The sequence below is a fragment of the Cyclopterus lumpus genome, chromosome 15, assembly GCF_009769545.1.
Source record: "Cyclopterus lumpus isolate fCycLum1 chromosome 15, fCycLum1.pri, whole genome shotgun sequence".
Lineage (NCBI taxonomy): Eukaryota > Metazoa > Chordata > Actinopteri > Perciformes > Cyclopteridae > Cyclopterus > Cyclopterus lumpus.
The window spans coordinates 12,312,101-12,326,702 of record NC_046980.1 but is presented as its reverse complement, the minus strand read 5'-3'; the positions used below and the strand labels follow the sequence as shown (position 1 = coordinate 12,326,702).

At 37.3% G+C, this 14,602-nt stretch overlaps 1 protein-coding gene across 1 annotated transcript; it reads right to left on the bottom strand.

The window, feature by feature from the left end:
- Window positions 1-3,300: 3,300 nt before the first annotated feature.
- On the bottom strand, window positions 3,301-10,087 carry elovl5 (ELOVL fatty acid elongase 5). Its single transcript, XM_034551360.1, has 7 exons — window positions 10,030-10,087; window positions 9,377-9,564; window positions 6,603-6,680; window positions 5,811-5,982; window positions 5,128-5,252; window positions 4,412-4,546; window positions 3,301-3,429 (listed from the first exon to the last, which is right to left on the bottom strand). The coding sequence occupies exons 1-7, from the start codon at window positions 10,085-10,087 to the stop codon at window positions 3,301-3,303; spliced, it is 885 nt and encodes a 294-aa protein (XP_034407251.1).
- Window positions 10,088-14,602: the final 4,515 nt, after the last annotated feature.

Sequence of the window (14,602 nt, the reverse complement as noted above, 5' to 3'; positions counted from 1 at the left end):
TTCTACAAGAATATCTTGAGGAAAATTTGTTTCTTGATTTCCGTCACTCAGCAACACACACCTGATGTATGTCAGGCTAAATTATTTTAGTTTGCAGTCAAGATTGGACTTTTATAATCAAGCATGCCAAACATTCCTTCATAACAAAGCTCACAAAGAGCTTGGTGCCGATATCAGGACTGAGAAAACACAAAAACACTTCTGAGAAAGGATTCTCCAACTTCAACCTCAATCCACTGAGAGCACTTATTGATGGACATAGAAAGGAATCAAATAAAGGAGAAATGGGAGACGGAACAGACATAGAACTTCTGTAAATCCCAAATACTTGAATTTGAAAAGAAATATCCCCTTCTAACATTTTCATTCACTACAGGATAACCTATATTGTATTGGATGTGTTTATTACCAACAACATTTGGAGATAAGAAATGAATAAAACAACTGTAATTTACTGCATCAACTCTCATGGCTAAAGTTGGAATAGACTTTAAAACCCAAACCCATGTTTCACATCACAATGTGTAATTTCTCGATGTAAATAAGTTGCAGTAGACTAATAGACACAGCATATTTGCCGTTATAGTATATCTTGTTTATTAGAGCCAGCTTTGACTTTTAACAATATGCCTTGAAACATACTCATTAAAATAAAAAAACCAGACAAGAGGCCATGTGGCGCTTTGAGCTAAATGCTAATCGTGCTAACATGCTCACAATGACATGCTGATGTAAATATATACATAATATAACTCTTAACAATGTTCACCATCTTAGCTTGTTAACATTGGACACAAGCCTTATTTTAACCAGACCACATGTCTGATGGCTAATACATGTTTACACAAACATTAAGTCAAAATACTATAAGGCTTAGTGAACTCTCAACTCTGCTGCTGTACAGATTATATTATTATTTCTAGCAATTACATAATCTTCAAGGAAAGAAAACAAGCAGGTTTACAATCTCAGTTTCTTTTTTAATGAGTTACAGGGAGTGAAGCATGAGTCACAACATGTCCTCCCAAATTTACCCCACATTTTAGAAAATATATATATATATATATATATATTTATTTATTATAAAAATGTAGGTAGTACGTAATTACATACGGTTCCTTGGCCTTTTCCAATTGGGATCTTGTTAAATGCAAATAGCCCTTAAATATATAAACCCTATTTATCTTTAGCGCTTTCACCTTGTACAAAAGAGGAATTGCAAAAGGGATGGCATGTAGCTGGAAATAATTTAACTATGAATACATTTCTGAGTAGATACGGCTTATGCAGGTTGAACAGGTTCTCTCTTATTGGCAGATATCTGCAAATCAGATTTATCAGACAGATACAATTGTACGAATTATTAAGATTATTAAGACTATTAACAATAGTTTCTGCTGCAGTAAACGTGAATCTAGGTCATCTATACATTTCACCAACACGTCATGCTCATTCAGTGGTTAAAGCCATACAGTATCTCATTAAATTGATTCAGCATGGTGGAGGAGTTCAGCAGAGAGAGTATCAGTTTTACAGAGTTCATAATTCAAACAACCTTGTACCATTGTTTTCTATACCTGCATTTACTGTGTCAATGGTTTAGTGAAGAAGTAAATAACATAATTAAAGGAACACAAATAAATAAATAGTTAAATCTCCACAACCTTCTTTTTCCACAAAAAAACTAAACAATTCTCTTGTGACGACTTTATGTTTTCACTTTAAAAACATGTTCATATAGTAAAACAATAAACAGTTTTTGGAAAACGTTCAAAGAATAGTTCAACATTTTGGGAAATGTGCTTGTGAGCTAAAGAAGAAGATTCCAGTCTTTATGCTAAGCTAAGTTAACCAGCTGCGAGACAGTGTACAAGCATATCTCTACTATTATTATATGAATAAAGATAAACATCACTGTTGGTTTAGTATGTTTCAGTTGTTAGGAATGATAGTTTAGGACATTTGATATATCAAAAACAGAAACATCAGGCACAGGATTTAACTGGAAGTTTGACAGATATTAGTCTGAAATGGACCAACATGAATCTGGTCATAGCATATTGAAAAGATGAAAAATGCTAAATTAGAAACCAAATAAACTGGTCCAGAAGGCACCATATTTATGTAAAGACTCAAAAAACTACTACATATTTATTGACAAAACAATTCCATCTCATGATCCATTTAGTAGCTTTTTGGAGCTTTTGATCATATCACATGATCTTCCTCAGTAGATGGGGTTTACCCAGTTGTCATGAGATTTCCATTTCCATTATTTTGGACAATGTAAAGACTTGTGTTGAGGAAGATCATCTGACAATCAAAAGCTTTACCAATTGGACCTTTTGGTGAGATTATTTTGAATCTGCTGTTCATTAATGACAATATTGTAAAGTTTATCCAAATATAATATACATGAGTGTTTATATTTGAATTATACAATATGATAAGATTCACTTGATAGGCTACTAAGTAGTTACCAATAAGCAGCTGCACTTCAGACCTATATCTAATTCATTTAAATAAATTCAAGTGCTAATTTCATTCACTGGGAAAGCTACAGTAGATATTATATTATTCTGAGAGGAGACACATATATTGTTATAACATGGGGGATGTTAAGGAGAATTTATTTTATATTGTGCTCATGAAACACAACTTGCCCTCTAACATTGTGTCTGGTTTATATATGAATGAACTATGCTTTGGTTATGCTTTGGCTAGATAAATAAATATTCCAAACTAGAGAGGCTGCTCTGCAAATATATATCGGCCCTACAGCAAAACGTCTCCTGGTGCAATCTGTCAATAACAATGTGTGACAGTATTGCACAGGGCAACATGTAGGTTTATGCAACAACAGGCGTGAGGTAAAGCAAGACACAGGATGCATGCCCTAGTTACACCACAGTCAGCGTTGTTGTTTTATTTGTCCCTTGGGTTGTTGAAAGAAACGTTATTGATAGCTCAAACGTTCATCTTTGGACCTTTTGTGTGAATGAATCAAAATGTTGAATTGCTGGTAGAAAGATATTTTTTTGGCTTTGAAGTGAATTTCTTCTAGAGGTCGGGTGAGGTAATATTGTGCAGCCATTCTACAATACTCTTCTATGGGAATTTATTATTCAATACCATGAGTAGGAACGTGTACAAAAAGATGGAAAGTCTCTGGATATATGTGACTATGGCTTATTTCATCTCAAGTGAGTGCTAAACTATTGTAGATAAGAAGATACATATACCTCCTAGCAGCATTAGCTAACCCGCTACAGTGAGAATTTGGTCGCTGCTTCTCAAATGTTAATCCACCCGTAGTTTCCTGTGTGCAGTGCGTTCCGTGGCCGGCATCCCATTTGCATGTCCATTTGTTGATGCAGGAGAGCCATTTTGGTGCTCCTTCTTTAGAGAACCACTGTGCTTTTTGTAAGTCTTGAAAGAGAGACAGAAATAACACGTTATAAATAAACACAACGTTATCACTGACAATTAAAGTAATGTTACTTCATGATTAAATGTAATTACTGAAAGACAAATTCATTTTTTTAACTCTGAGATATGAAGTTATTTAGAAGCAATGTTTTCTTCACATAGCATGGTCACACATTTAAGGGGTCCTTATAAAAAAAATTTTAAAAAATATTTTGGAATATAATTATCAATATCACATTTTCAAAACTACATTGGCCTCAAAGCTCCAGTATCGGACAGGTTATAAGCAACATATGTAACATACACAAATGTTAAACCAAATAGATCTGCTTCTAGTAACGTAACTAGTTCACCAAAGTCAGCCTATATACACATTTACCTATATACAAACACACATATACAGTTGTACCATACCGGTATGCATAATAGGAATGACAAGGCTGACATTATTCACTAATTTTAACATATATACTGAAAATACTAAATACATTTTCAACACTTTCCTTCTTCCTTACAGCTCCAAGCCTGTTTGCTTCTTATTAAAGATCTATATATTTTGAAAAGTTTAATTTAAAAAAATGCCTAGTAAATTTCTAAAATAGTTGAACACTGTGGTTATTAGCACACTTTTAATCAAACAAAGTAACTACTGCATTTGTTAATGTACATTTGGTGCTGTAGTGAGTATTTACAGCAGCCGGATGGAATTTGTTGGTTTGACTCCAATGGCCATGTTCATTGTAGTGAAGGAACCTGTTACCCAGAGCAACAGTGAGGCCCATTTATGTATTTTTATTGTTTTGTTGTACAATAATGGAGACAGCTATCACAGGCTTTGGCTTAACAGAAAATAATTGTCAGTGAGGCCAATAAATTGTTAGTTTTGGTCTTTTTTATGTCACTTGCTGACAATAATAATATATCACCAAACTTATCCTTTAACCTAATTAATGAACCATTTAAAATGGAAAAAACAACTAACCTGCATGTAGAAATTTGAGAAAAGGAAAATGAGCGTGACCATGTAACTTATTTGGAAGTACAGCCCTCCCTTGGGGAAGCTACATGGCCAAATGACTGCACACATCGTCTGGGACATGGTTAAAAAGAACTGGATCTGTGGAAGAAACATGACACATACTAGAGTGAAGGTGACACACAGAGCCTATAGATACATACTATTGATCCACAGCCTAAAATATATTTTAGTGGACGGTGAAAATGTCTGCACTGCATTAGAACTGGACAGGGTTCTAGATAAAATAGTCCAAGGACACTTTCAACATCTAAATAGCAACATAAAGCTCCACAATGTAAAGTTAATATAACAATTATCACACACAAACCGAAGGTCAAGAGCTAAAAATATATTTCACTTCAAATTTTCTTTACACCCATGCCTTTTTAAAAGGACATATTTAACTGCCTAACAGTATATTGAATAGTTAAATTAATTAAATCAAACAATAGTAAAAGGCTGATGCACCAGTAATAATGATCCAATATAATATACAGTGTATGTATGTTTACTACATCAGGATCAAATTAGCCTTTTTCTACATTATGACTACTTCTACTTTTGGTACTTTAAATTGAGCAGATTATACTTCATTTTAACTTACTTTATTATGCTATTATTCCTACTTTTACTTCAGCAAAAATATATAAGCACTTCTTCCACCTCTGAGCAGAACCCACCAGCTGTAACTGTGTGATGTACTTCTTCCACCAAAGGTACGGCCGTATGGCTGGGATGGCCGACAGGCCGTAGTAAGAATACATCACCACGTGGACGAAGCTATTCAGGGAGGCACCAAAGTATGCTGAAGAGACACAGAGGAGAGACACAGGAAGTTACTCATGTACTGCAGTCAATAACGGTCAGTGAATGGCAAGTAGCGTGCATTAGGGGTGTTATGATCATACAGGGAATAACTTATTGTTGGTGTGGAACCATTACTATAAAGTTGATGTAAAATCAATAGAAGCTATTAACAGTAAAGTAATACAGAATAATATAGTGAACATCCCATGAATAATGAAACGTGTTTATAGATCTGAAGTGTCACATTATATTTAAATCTATAGTAAAATGCCATTAATATGGAGAATGTCAGTATATGAAAATTGACAACTGCAAAACTCGCAGACTGCTGTGCTTTTTGCTGCACAACTTTAATAGAAAAGCCCAAAAAGATATTTAACACAGTGCAGCAGCGTTCAGATCACGTTGTGTCCTTTAAGGCTTTGTGGGGAGAACCGACTGAAGGGTTTAACATTAGAGCACTTGAATTATTTAGCTCTCTTTGGGGCCAACCCGTAAATGAGGTTACGGCAGTGATTCGAGACCCTGGAGGGTAAAGTTGTGTTAAAACACTCACAATGGCCGCACGGGACCCAGTTCATAACAAACCACCAGATATTCAGCATGCTAGCGTGGTGGTAGATGTGGAGAAACGTGATCTGGTGATTGTTTTTTCGTAGTATGAAGAAGAAGGTGTCCATGAACTCAATGAGCTTGGAGAAGTAGTACCACCACAGGACATAGGTGATCTGAGAGGAGATGCAGCGAAACAAAAAAGGGTTAAAGAGCAAGAAAACAGAAGAAGAAACTTCTTGAAGAGAACAATAGAGAGCTGGCCAATCAGAAAATTACAGTTAAGAAGTTCTTTCAAAATGTCTGCAAATATATTGATATAGTGATAAGCAGAAGTCTTCCTCAAAGGCCCTTGAAAGTTCAGGATCGTAAAGCGATTGAACTATCTGTACCGTGGCAGTGGCACAGTGCCACGGTACAGATTTTTGATTTAATCACCGCAGAACTGCAAAGCTGTGCACATTTCCCTGGGAGCCTTGTTTTCACCTCTACCGAGCTCAGTAGGGCAACTGAAGAGAGTCATCATGATGACATGAGTCGGATTAAATTGACTCTCCTGTCTCTGCAGCTTATCCGGTGGGATTTACAGGTACTTGCCCAAAGAAAAAGAAACACACATTGTGCTATATATATGCTTGCTGTCCTACAATAACTGGTAATTATAGTCATAATATTATCAAGAAACAGAATAGGAAATAAGATGCCAAACATGTGATTCAATTAAAATATTATTTTATATTTTATCATTTTAAACAATGATAAAAAAGGTTACACAGTGTAATTCAGACTGACTCACCTTATTATCCACTTCCTGTGCACTGTGAGTGTCCTGGCAGTAGAAGTTGTAGCCTCCGCTCCACACAGCAGTAACAAGCTAATGAAGGATAAATGAATATTTTACCAATACAAGTAATAATACATATTTTGCCTGCGACACACACAGGCACTGCAGTGCATAAAAACAATGTAAAAGTGAAACAACTTTCCCTTCCCTACGAGTAATAAACACAGGCACAGAGAGATGTCAAGTCACACTTCTGTCCATCTGGAGAGAGGAATCTTCCTCTGTTGCTCTCCCGGAGGTTTCTTCCCTTTTCTTCTCCCTTAACAGGGTTTTTCCTGAACCGAGGTCACAGGACTGAGGATGTCGTATGTGTACAGATTGTAAAGCCCTCTGAGGTACATTTATCATTTTTAATTTGGGGCGTTACAAAATAAATGTAATTGAATTGAATAACTATATCCTGTCTCATATCGGTTTGTCGTCAGCTTGTGCCAATATTATAATGATGTAATCTAATTAATCCTAAAAAAACACGAGCTCACCCAGTTACGATTTAATGTTTCTCAGGTGAATTTATGATGTGTTATCACAGAGAGTGTTGGAATTAATAATTAATCTAACTATTAAAACATGTAACACACAGGTAGACTAAGGAAAGTGAAAACACAACACGAATTTCCATATTATGAAACAATCAATAGTAACAATCAGACTTATTTTCCCTCTACTAAAGTGGTATGATTTATCCATAACTTTGGGGAGACATATTAAACAACTATGGCTAAAAATCAGCTAATATTGTATAGATCCCACACTTCTTATGAGGCAACGCAAATATTTATTCCAGGAATGTAGAATATTGAACAAAAACGTTACTTTTGGTTAATTCACGAATAAAACATGTATACAATGACAGGACAACATTACAAAAACTAAACAAACAGTCCATTACACACACAATGTCAACAAGAAGTGTATATTGGACAATGTAAAAGCAATTATACTAATTAAACCGAGGATGGTAATATCCTTGGTTAGACCGCCCCTGCTTGGCATACGCCTGCGTCTCTCAGACTCAACACAATCTTCATCAAAGACTTCATAAGGTTATTTTTTCAGACTTGACAAAAGCCATTATAATAATAATTATTAATATTTCCACTCTGTTTATAGGCTGAGTAGTACTCTTTTTGACAAGTAAACTAATCTGTATGTGTACAGTCAGTTTCATGTCCCTTTAAACAACAATTATTCTAATGCGAGTAGATGGCGTGGCTTAATGCAGATTCACCAAATCGATATAGATACGCTGTCTTTGTCTGCTGCTGTAAAATGCTTCATTAACTAAACTCAGTGCCAAGAAACTGCCACCAGTTAAGAACCAGCAACAGAATGAAGTATTTGGTTAATAAACATCAAGCATTTCATCATGTGCAGACAGACATAAGCCGTCCTCTAAGTTTATATAACTCAGTGATTCTTTCTTCAAACCAACCGCAGCATTAGTCAGCCTTTAAATATACAAAATTAATCACAATCAAATGTAATCACAATCATTATGTGACCAACCGCTGTGACCTGGAAACCAGACAAGAACAAAACTGCCTTGTACTTTGAACCACATCAGGTGGTATTGATTTTGGAGTGCCAAAGGTTTACCCCATGGTCAGAGTACAGAGTACTTTGTGATTTAATGAATCACAAAGCCAACAGTCCACTGGAGCCTTATACAAAGCAGACAGATGGCTGGATGGGGAGTACAAACACTTTAGACTCACACGTATACCAAACTGCTTAATCTGTTTCTGACTCCCTAGTATTCACACACTCTTTACAACCACTTTGATAATTGAAGTCTGGCCACTGTTGCTACAACTTAAACAACATATTTAGCTCAGACTCTGTCACCTCTTCAAATAATCCATGTTTGTTTACATCAGTGCGTCTATCAATTTCAATTTAATTACAATTCATTTAGTCAGCTGTTTATCGAAATCCAACAAAAGAGGGCTGTGCTGATGTCTGCGAGGGCATATAATAATAATAATAATCCATTTAATTTATATAGCGCTTTTTAAGATACTCAAAGACACTTTACATGTTACATTATACACCGTAGACACAGCTACAGGGAGCAATGCAGGGTTAAGTGTCTTGCTCAAGGACACATCGACTAGGGCAGGGATTGAACTGCCAACCCCCTAATTGAAAGACGGGCATGCTAACCACTGACCCACAGTCACGGATTCGATTGGCTGAAACAACGAGCCTGTCAGAGTCCAGCTGTGTCCCTCTCACTTCCTGATAGCATTGTCTCTAATGCTAGCGTTCAGTGAGAGACGCATGTCACAATAGGCCCTAGCCTATTCAGAGTCAAGTGTGAAAGATTAAATAAGTTTCAATATGTTAATTTGTGAGCTTTAGAAGTGTTGGTAGGGTTGTTACCCTAGGACAGAGCCAGTCCAGCTGTTCCCCCCCCCCCCCCCCCCCCCCCGCCTCCAGTCTTAATGCTAAATTAAGCCAACTGGCTGATGGCTGTAGCTTCATATACACATGAGAATAGTATTAATCTCATCCGACTGTCAAGAGAGCAAATGAGTGCATTTTACAAGTATTCCTTTAGTTAAACATATATATCTGGTCATATTCCCACACTAGAGTGAGGATGCTGCATGGATTCAGGTCAGTTTCCTCTTTTGTCTTTTATAATCTGTTCGTAGTGTGACGTTGCAGTGATTGCTTTGGCCTACTTCAACACATCGCTCAGTGCCGAGCAGTCTGTTTACCTCATAGAACATGTAGAAGGACAAGAGTGTGAGGCCCAGGTTGTAGAGCACCAGGAGGCCTCTGCAGGAGTACGGCTGCCTCTGTTTCATGTACTTGGGCCCCGCCCACACGATCAGAAGGTACATGACTGTGAGTGCAAAGGTTGGTGGGTAATTGTCGAGCAGCAGCCATCCTCGCACCCGCTGATCTGAATTATGGAGATAGAGAGGACTGTTTTTACCGTCCATAAGGTGGCTTCATTGGTAACAGCAGATGCACTTGAAAAGTGAAAAGCAGCAGCAGTGCTCACTGAGGAATGTTTGCTCGACACATAGAAAGATTGGCAGCAAGAAGGTGAAAATCACAGCAGGCTTCTTATGCAAGTTCATGAAATGTGTGCAGCATCATGTGTACAGTGTCATGTGTACAGTGTCATGTGTGCAGTGTCATGTGTACAGTGTCATGTGTGCAGTGTCATGTGTGCAGTGTCATGTGTACAGTGTCATGTGTACAGTGTCATGTGTGCAGTGTCATGTGTACAGTGTCATGTGTACACTGCTGAGCTTTTGCAATAAATATAACATTTGCAACATGTTGGTAGACAAACACATGAAAGACAACAGCAACACATTTCATATTAGCAACTAAGGAGGACAATATAAACTTGACTTACCCCTGGGTCCCATCCATGACTCTAAGTAATTGTTCAGTTTATGATTGAAAGTCTCCATTTGTCACTTAAAAACAGAACAAAACAATTTAAACAATTTAAAGCAGTATGAACCTGCTGAACATCACATACATATTGACATATTAAATAAACAATGGACTGAAACGCCCCATAGAGGAGAGGGGAACTGCAGAGTCTATGTTTGTCAGTACAAGTGACATATGTTACATAATACATAGTGATTTTACAAGTTTTTTTGTCTAAACATATTGATTAATGCAGCTTTAAGTATAAAAAGCTAAATTAATCTGCCTGACAGAGGAGAAGGCTTGTTAGTGATCAACAGTCTTCTGGAAATTCTGATTAATTCTAAGTAGTGCTTAAATGACCAAATGTAATTCAATGTTGTAAACTTTGATCCATGCCTATCGTGTCTGTACATTAAATATGTCGTGTCGGGCTCAAGGCTGTCCACCAATGCTCTCATATACGTCCCATGTCCCAATAACTGATCTTTCACAACAAGCAACAGATCAAATGTGTTTCTTGTAAAACAAGAGGCCACCAGGCAGATAACCTCATATCTTTTCATTAAGACTGATGATTAGTGATTGTCTGGCTTTCAGATTGTTGGAAATAATGAAATGTGTAGATGTATTACTGCTAATGTACTCCAGGTTTTGGAAATCAACGATTCTTGTCTGGCTCAGGCAAAGCTGCCACATTTACTTTGATAAAAACGTCTTTAAATCTTTGTACATGTCAAATTGTGGCGGTACATTATTGTTTGATCAGAGTTCGAACACTCGGTTGTTGTATCCAGTACTGATTCAAACAGTTGTTCTTCCTTCCGGTCAGGAAAAGTTGAAAAGTGCAGATTTCCTCTGTAAGTACTTTTTCCATAAACAGTATAATTTATCATATCATTTCAGATTCCACTGCTATGCTTGTGAGTCAGATCAACCCTGCAGTATAAAGCAGAAGGCTATGTATGGCGTCGCTGTATGAATGTCTGAATATGTTTTCTTATAAGAAGTTTTAAGTTATCATCACTGGTTTGTCCACTACCTACTAATGTATGCTCAAACTGCGGGAGCATTTTTTGACTGACATCTAAGCCTGGACAAACATCATAAGTTTCACAGTCATGTTTTTACAATAGAGAAAACTCATTTCCTGTAAATCAGACTTTGGAATAGGGTTGATGTAGTTTTCTCACACAAACCGTACAACTCTGGAATAGCCACCCTCTCCAGGAAAATATCATATACAGTTGTGACAAGATCATTCACACTGCACAAACAAATCCCTGCAGCTGATTGCTTACTGACCTCTTTGTGTATTATCACCTCAGAGGTACTGGCACAATCATGCAGGCCTTCACATTGTTTTCTGCGTCACCTCAGGCTTTGCACAAAATGCCTCATTGCAGCCACACAATATGTTTATACTGACGTGTTTCAAAGATATGCACTCAATTCAGTCCGGTTACATCACAGACCGCTGCACTACTGGACAGCTTCTACACCTGCGTCTACTGCTGGAAACCAAATATGGACTATACTGGATGTCTTTCGGACCTAACGATGTGAGATATTGTGGCTCTTGTACTTCATATGACAGAGGGCCATGTGAACCTCTGCTTATTGGCCTGTTTTTTCAACAAATACCCCTGAACATAATGTTACATAATATGATTAACAAATCAGATGTTGACTGTAGATGGGTTACAGTCTTTTGGCTCCAGTCAGATTTGTACATGTCTGAGGTGAATGTAAATATAGTCAGAAATGTCAGAAATGTGATTCCTACTATTACATTTAGCTAAAGCATCTCAAGTCAATCATGCAGCTCTTCAACAAAGTCATGACTATTAGAACTAAGGGGGCACACCAGTGATTTTGTTTACATGCATTTAGTACATTTAATTGAATCCATATAAAAAAGTATTAATTTAAAAGCCAGGAAATAGACGTATTTTGATTATCAACTCAGATTATTATATTACACAATGTTGATATATATTACACAACGTTACCAAAGACTCTTTTTTTATCTTCAGAAAATGCTGATTACATGTTAGATATACATGGTACATGTTTGTTCCTTTAGTGCTATTGTGCAACTCAGCACAGTATATATAGAGACTTGAAACATATGAACTGCTACACAGGCAGCATATTACTGATAGTTGCATTTGTCCATAAAACAGAATATGGCTTATTCTGCTCATCCTCAGTACAGTAATATCCGTGCTCTGATTATCAGAGATGCATTAGGCTGCACCAAAACATGATAATCCGCAAGGCCTTAATCAGAGCATGATGAGCCCAACAGGAGAGCATGCTAGCAGTTAGTCAGTGAGTCTGTGCTCGCAAAATGTTGGAGCCATTCAAAATACGTCTAAACAACCAAAGGAAACACTAATGCATCATCTGGATGTGGTTTCATCACTGCAGTTGATGATGACTCATTCAATACAGTCTAATACTGTAAGAGTTAGGGTTGGCCAATATGACAATATACATACACAACAATATAAATGTGTATACCAAGGTAGCTCGCCCAGATCAGAATATATTAGGCCATTGTGGTCAATATTGAATTAGCAGGACTTCTTTATTTTCATTTTGGATTTTTAAATTATGTGTGCATTAATGTGATGATGTACCAGTATTTTTTAGGCATTTGAATGTGTCACTGTTTTGAGACTGATTATCCTGTGTTTCTTGATCTTTCATTGAGAGGTGGTTTTACAGCATCTTGGTAAAAGACAGAAACTGTCAACCAACAATCATCCCAAAGTGAATGCTCTCTCTCTGTCGCCAGTAAGGCGTCATGTGTCTGTAAAACTAAGCGCCATACAAAATCATATATCGCCTCTGCAAAAATACTTTTAAATGTTACCTACAGGTTTATTTTGTTTACCATTATCTATATATTAGCACATTTTAGCTCATTAGTGTGTGCACATCTGTATGTTTCTGTTTGTGTATGTTTCTCTCCAGCTGCTCAGAATGAATTGCTGCTTGGTGGGATTGATTACATTGTTTGGAAACAGCAGCAAAAGCAACATAAACAAGTTTTCAACAGGAATAACACATGGAAGTTTGACAACTATCAATCAAATATAGAGTTTAGTAACTACATGTATAAATATATATGCAGCATTCAGCTGCCTGTGCCTCAATAGTAATATTTTAGCGTTATTATAATGGGGAATCGCGAATGCACGACAAACGCCTTGAAATATCGTTGCCAACTAAATCTGCGTGCTGCCACTTATTTGCAGCACAGTATATATTGCATACAGTATTTTACATCGGGGTCACACGTGTAACCTAAACCGCACCGTATAAAACAGCAGCCCGGTCTCCCGTTCAACTAAACGATGGAAGCGCTGACGTGACGCCGGCGGTTATCTCATTACATCATGCTCTCATTTTGTAATTCAAACTTCCAGAGAGGAATTAATTAATTTAAAAAACACTTATCGCATCCTGTCGATCGCATCCAGGCTAGAGGTCACGCGCTTCAGCATCACCCAAAAAAACTCAGCGCGCATCGTGCAACATTTTCCCTTTTAAAAAAAACAACAACAAACAATAACAATAGAAAGCCTCACCATGAAGCTCCCCCGGCCGTCCGGTCGCGTCGGGCAGAGAACGTGTGATGTTGAGTGTGGATGAAGAGATGCAGCTGTGTGCCGTGGACTGCCACCTTTAGAGGCGGGGAGGGAGAAAAGCGGCCGTGTAACCTCGGCAGGCTGGCCGGTCTGAGCACAATGTGCAGCCTTGTCGCTCAGTGGAAAATAGTGGGAGGAACACGCAGACTGGCCCGATGCCCTGCAGGAGGGTTGCAGCCAGGAGGTGACCCGGTGTGTTGCAACCACAGACACACATTCACAGAGATGACATCAAGGCTCCCTGTACATTGTGATCTTGAGGCATGTGGAAACATAGGGTCAGCTGTGTTTTTTGTACAGTACTTGAACACTTTGTTACATTCAATCAGGGCCATATGTGTGCAAAAACAAAGCAAACACATTATAAATAAATTTGGAGTGACATTGAAGATGTTTGATAAGCAAAAGTACATTATTAATGTTAAATATTAGGCTACTTAAAAAATTAAAATAGGCGATGCAGAAAATGTTTCCCTATTATTGGACTATTATTATTACAACTGAATACTTGAATTTGTAAGAAACATTATACTTGTAAATGCGGGAGATAGAGCAAAATTAATATTATGTAAATAAAGGTGTGGTTAAAATTAATGCATAATAAGGATTTATGAGCCATCTTTTTTATCATGGTGTTTTTCTAGTTTCTGCCAGCAGAGGGAGCTGTGGACTGTTAGTAGATATGAGTACGCAAGGTCATATCTAATGATTCCCATCTCTTAATTTTCAGGAGACAGGTTTATAATATGCAGAGTTAAAGTTATACAACTTAGTTGAGCTTGTCGATTAATTTGAACTTTCCTGTTTGTAAAAGCGGCGCGGGGGAAACCACAAGTTAACGTGAATGCTAACGGTCAAAGATGGCAGCTAGCTAAATTATCTTTACTTTTG

Excerpts from the sequence above, each read along its gene's own strand:
- elovl5 (XM_034551360.1), bottom strand. The coding sequence starts at position 10,087 with ATGGAGACTTTCAATCATAAACTGAACAATTACTTAGAGTCATGGATG. Across the intron at positions 4,547-5,127 it reads ACATCACACAGTTACAGCTG|ATCCAGTTCTTTTTAACCAT; the intron begins GTGGGTTCTGCT and ends TTTCTTCCACAG. Across the intron at positions 3,430-4,411 it reads TCTCAAATTTCTACATGCAG|ACTTACAAAAAGCACAGTGG; the intron begins GTTAGTTGTTTT and ends CTCTCTTTCAAG.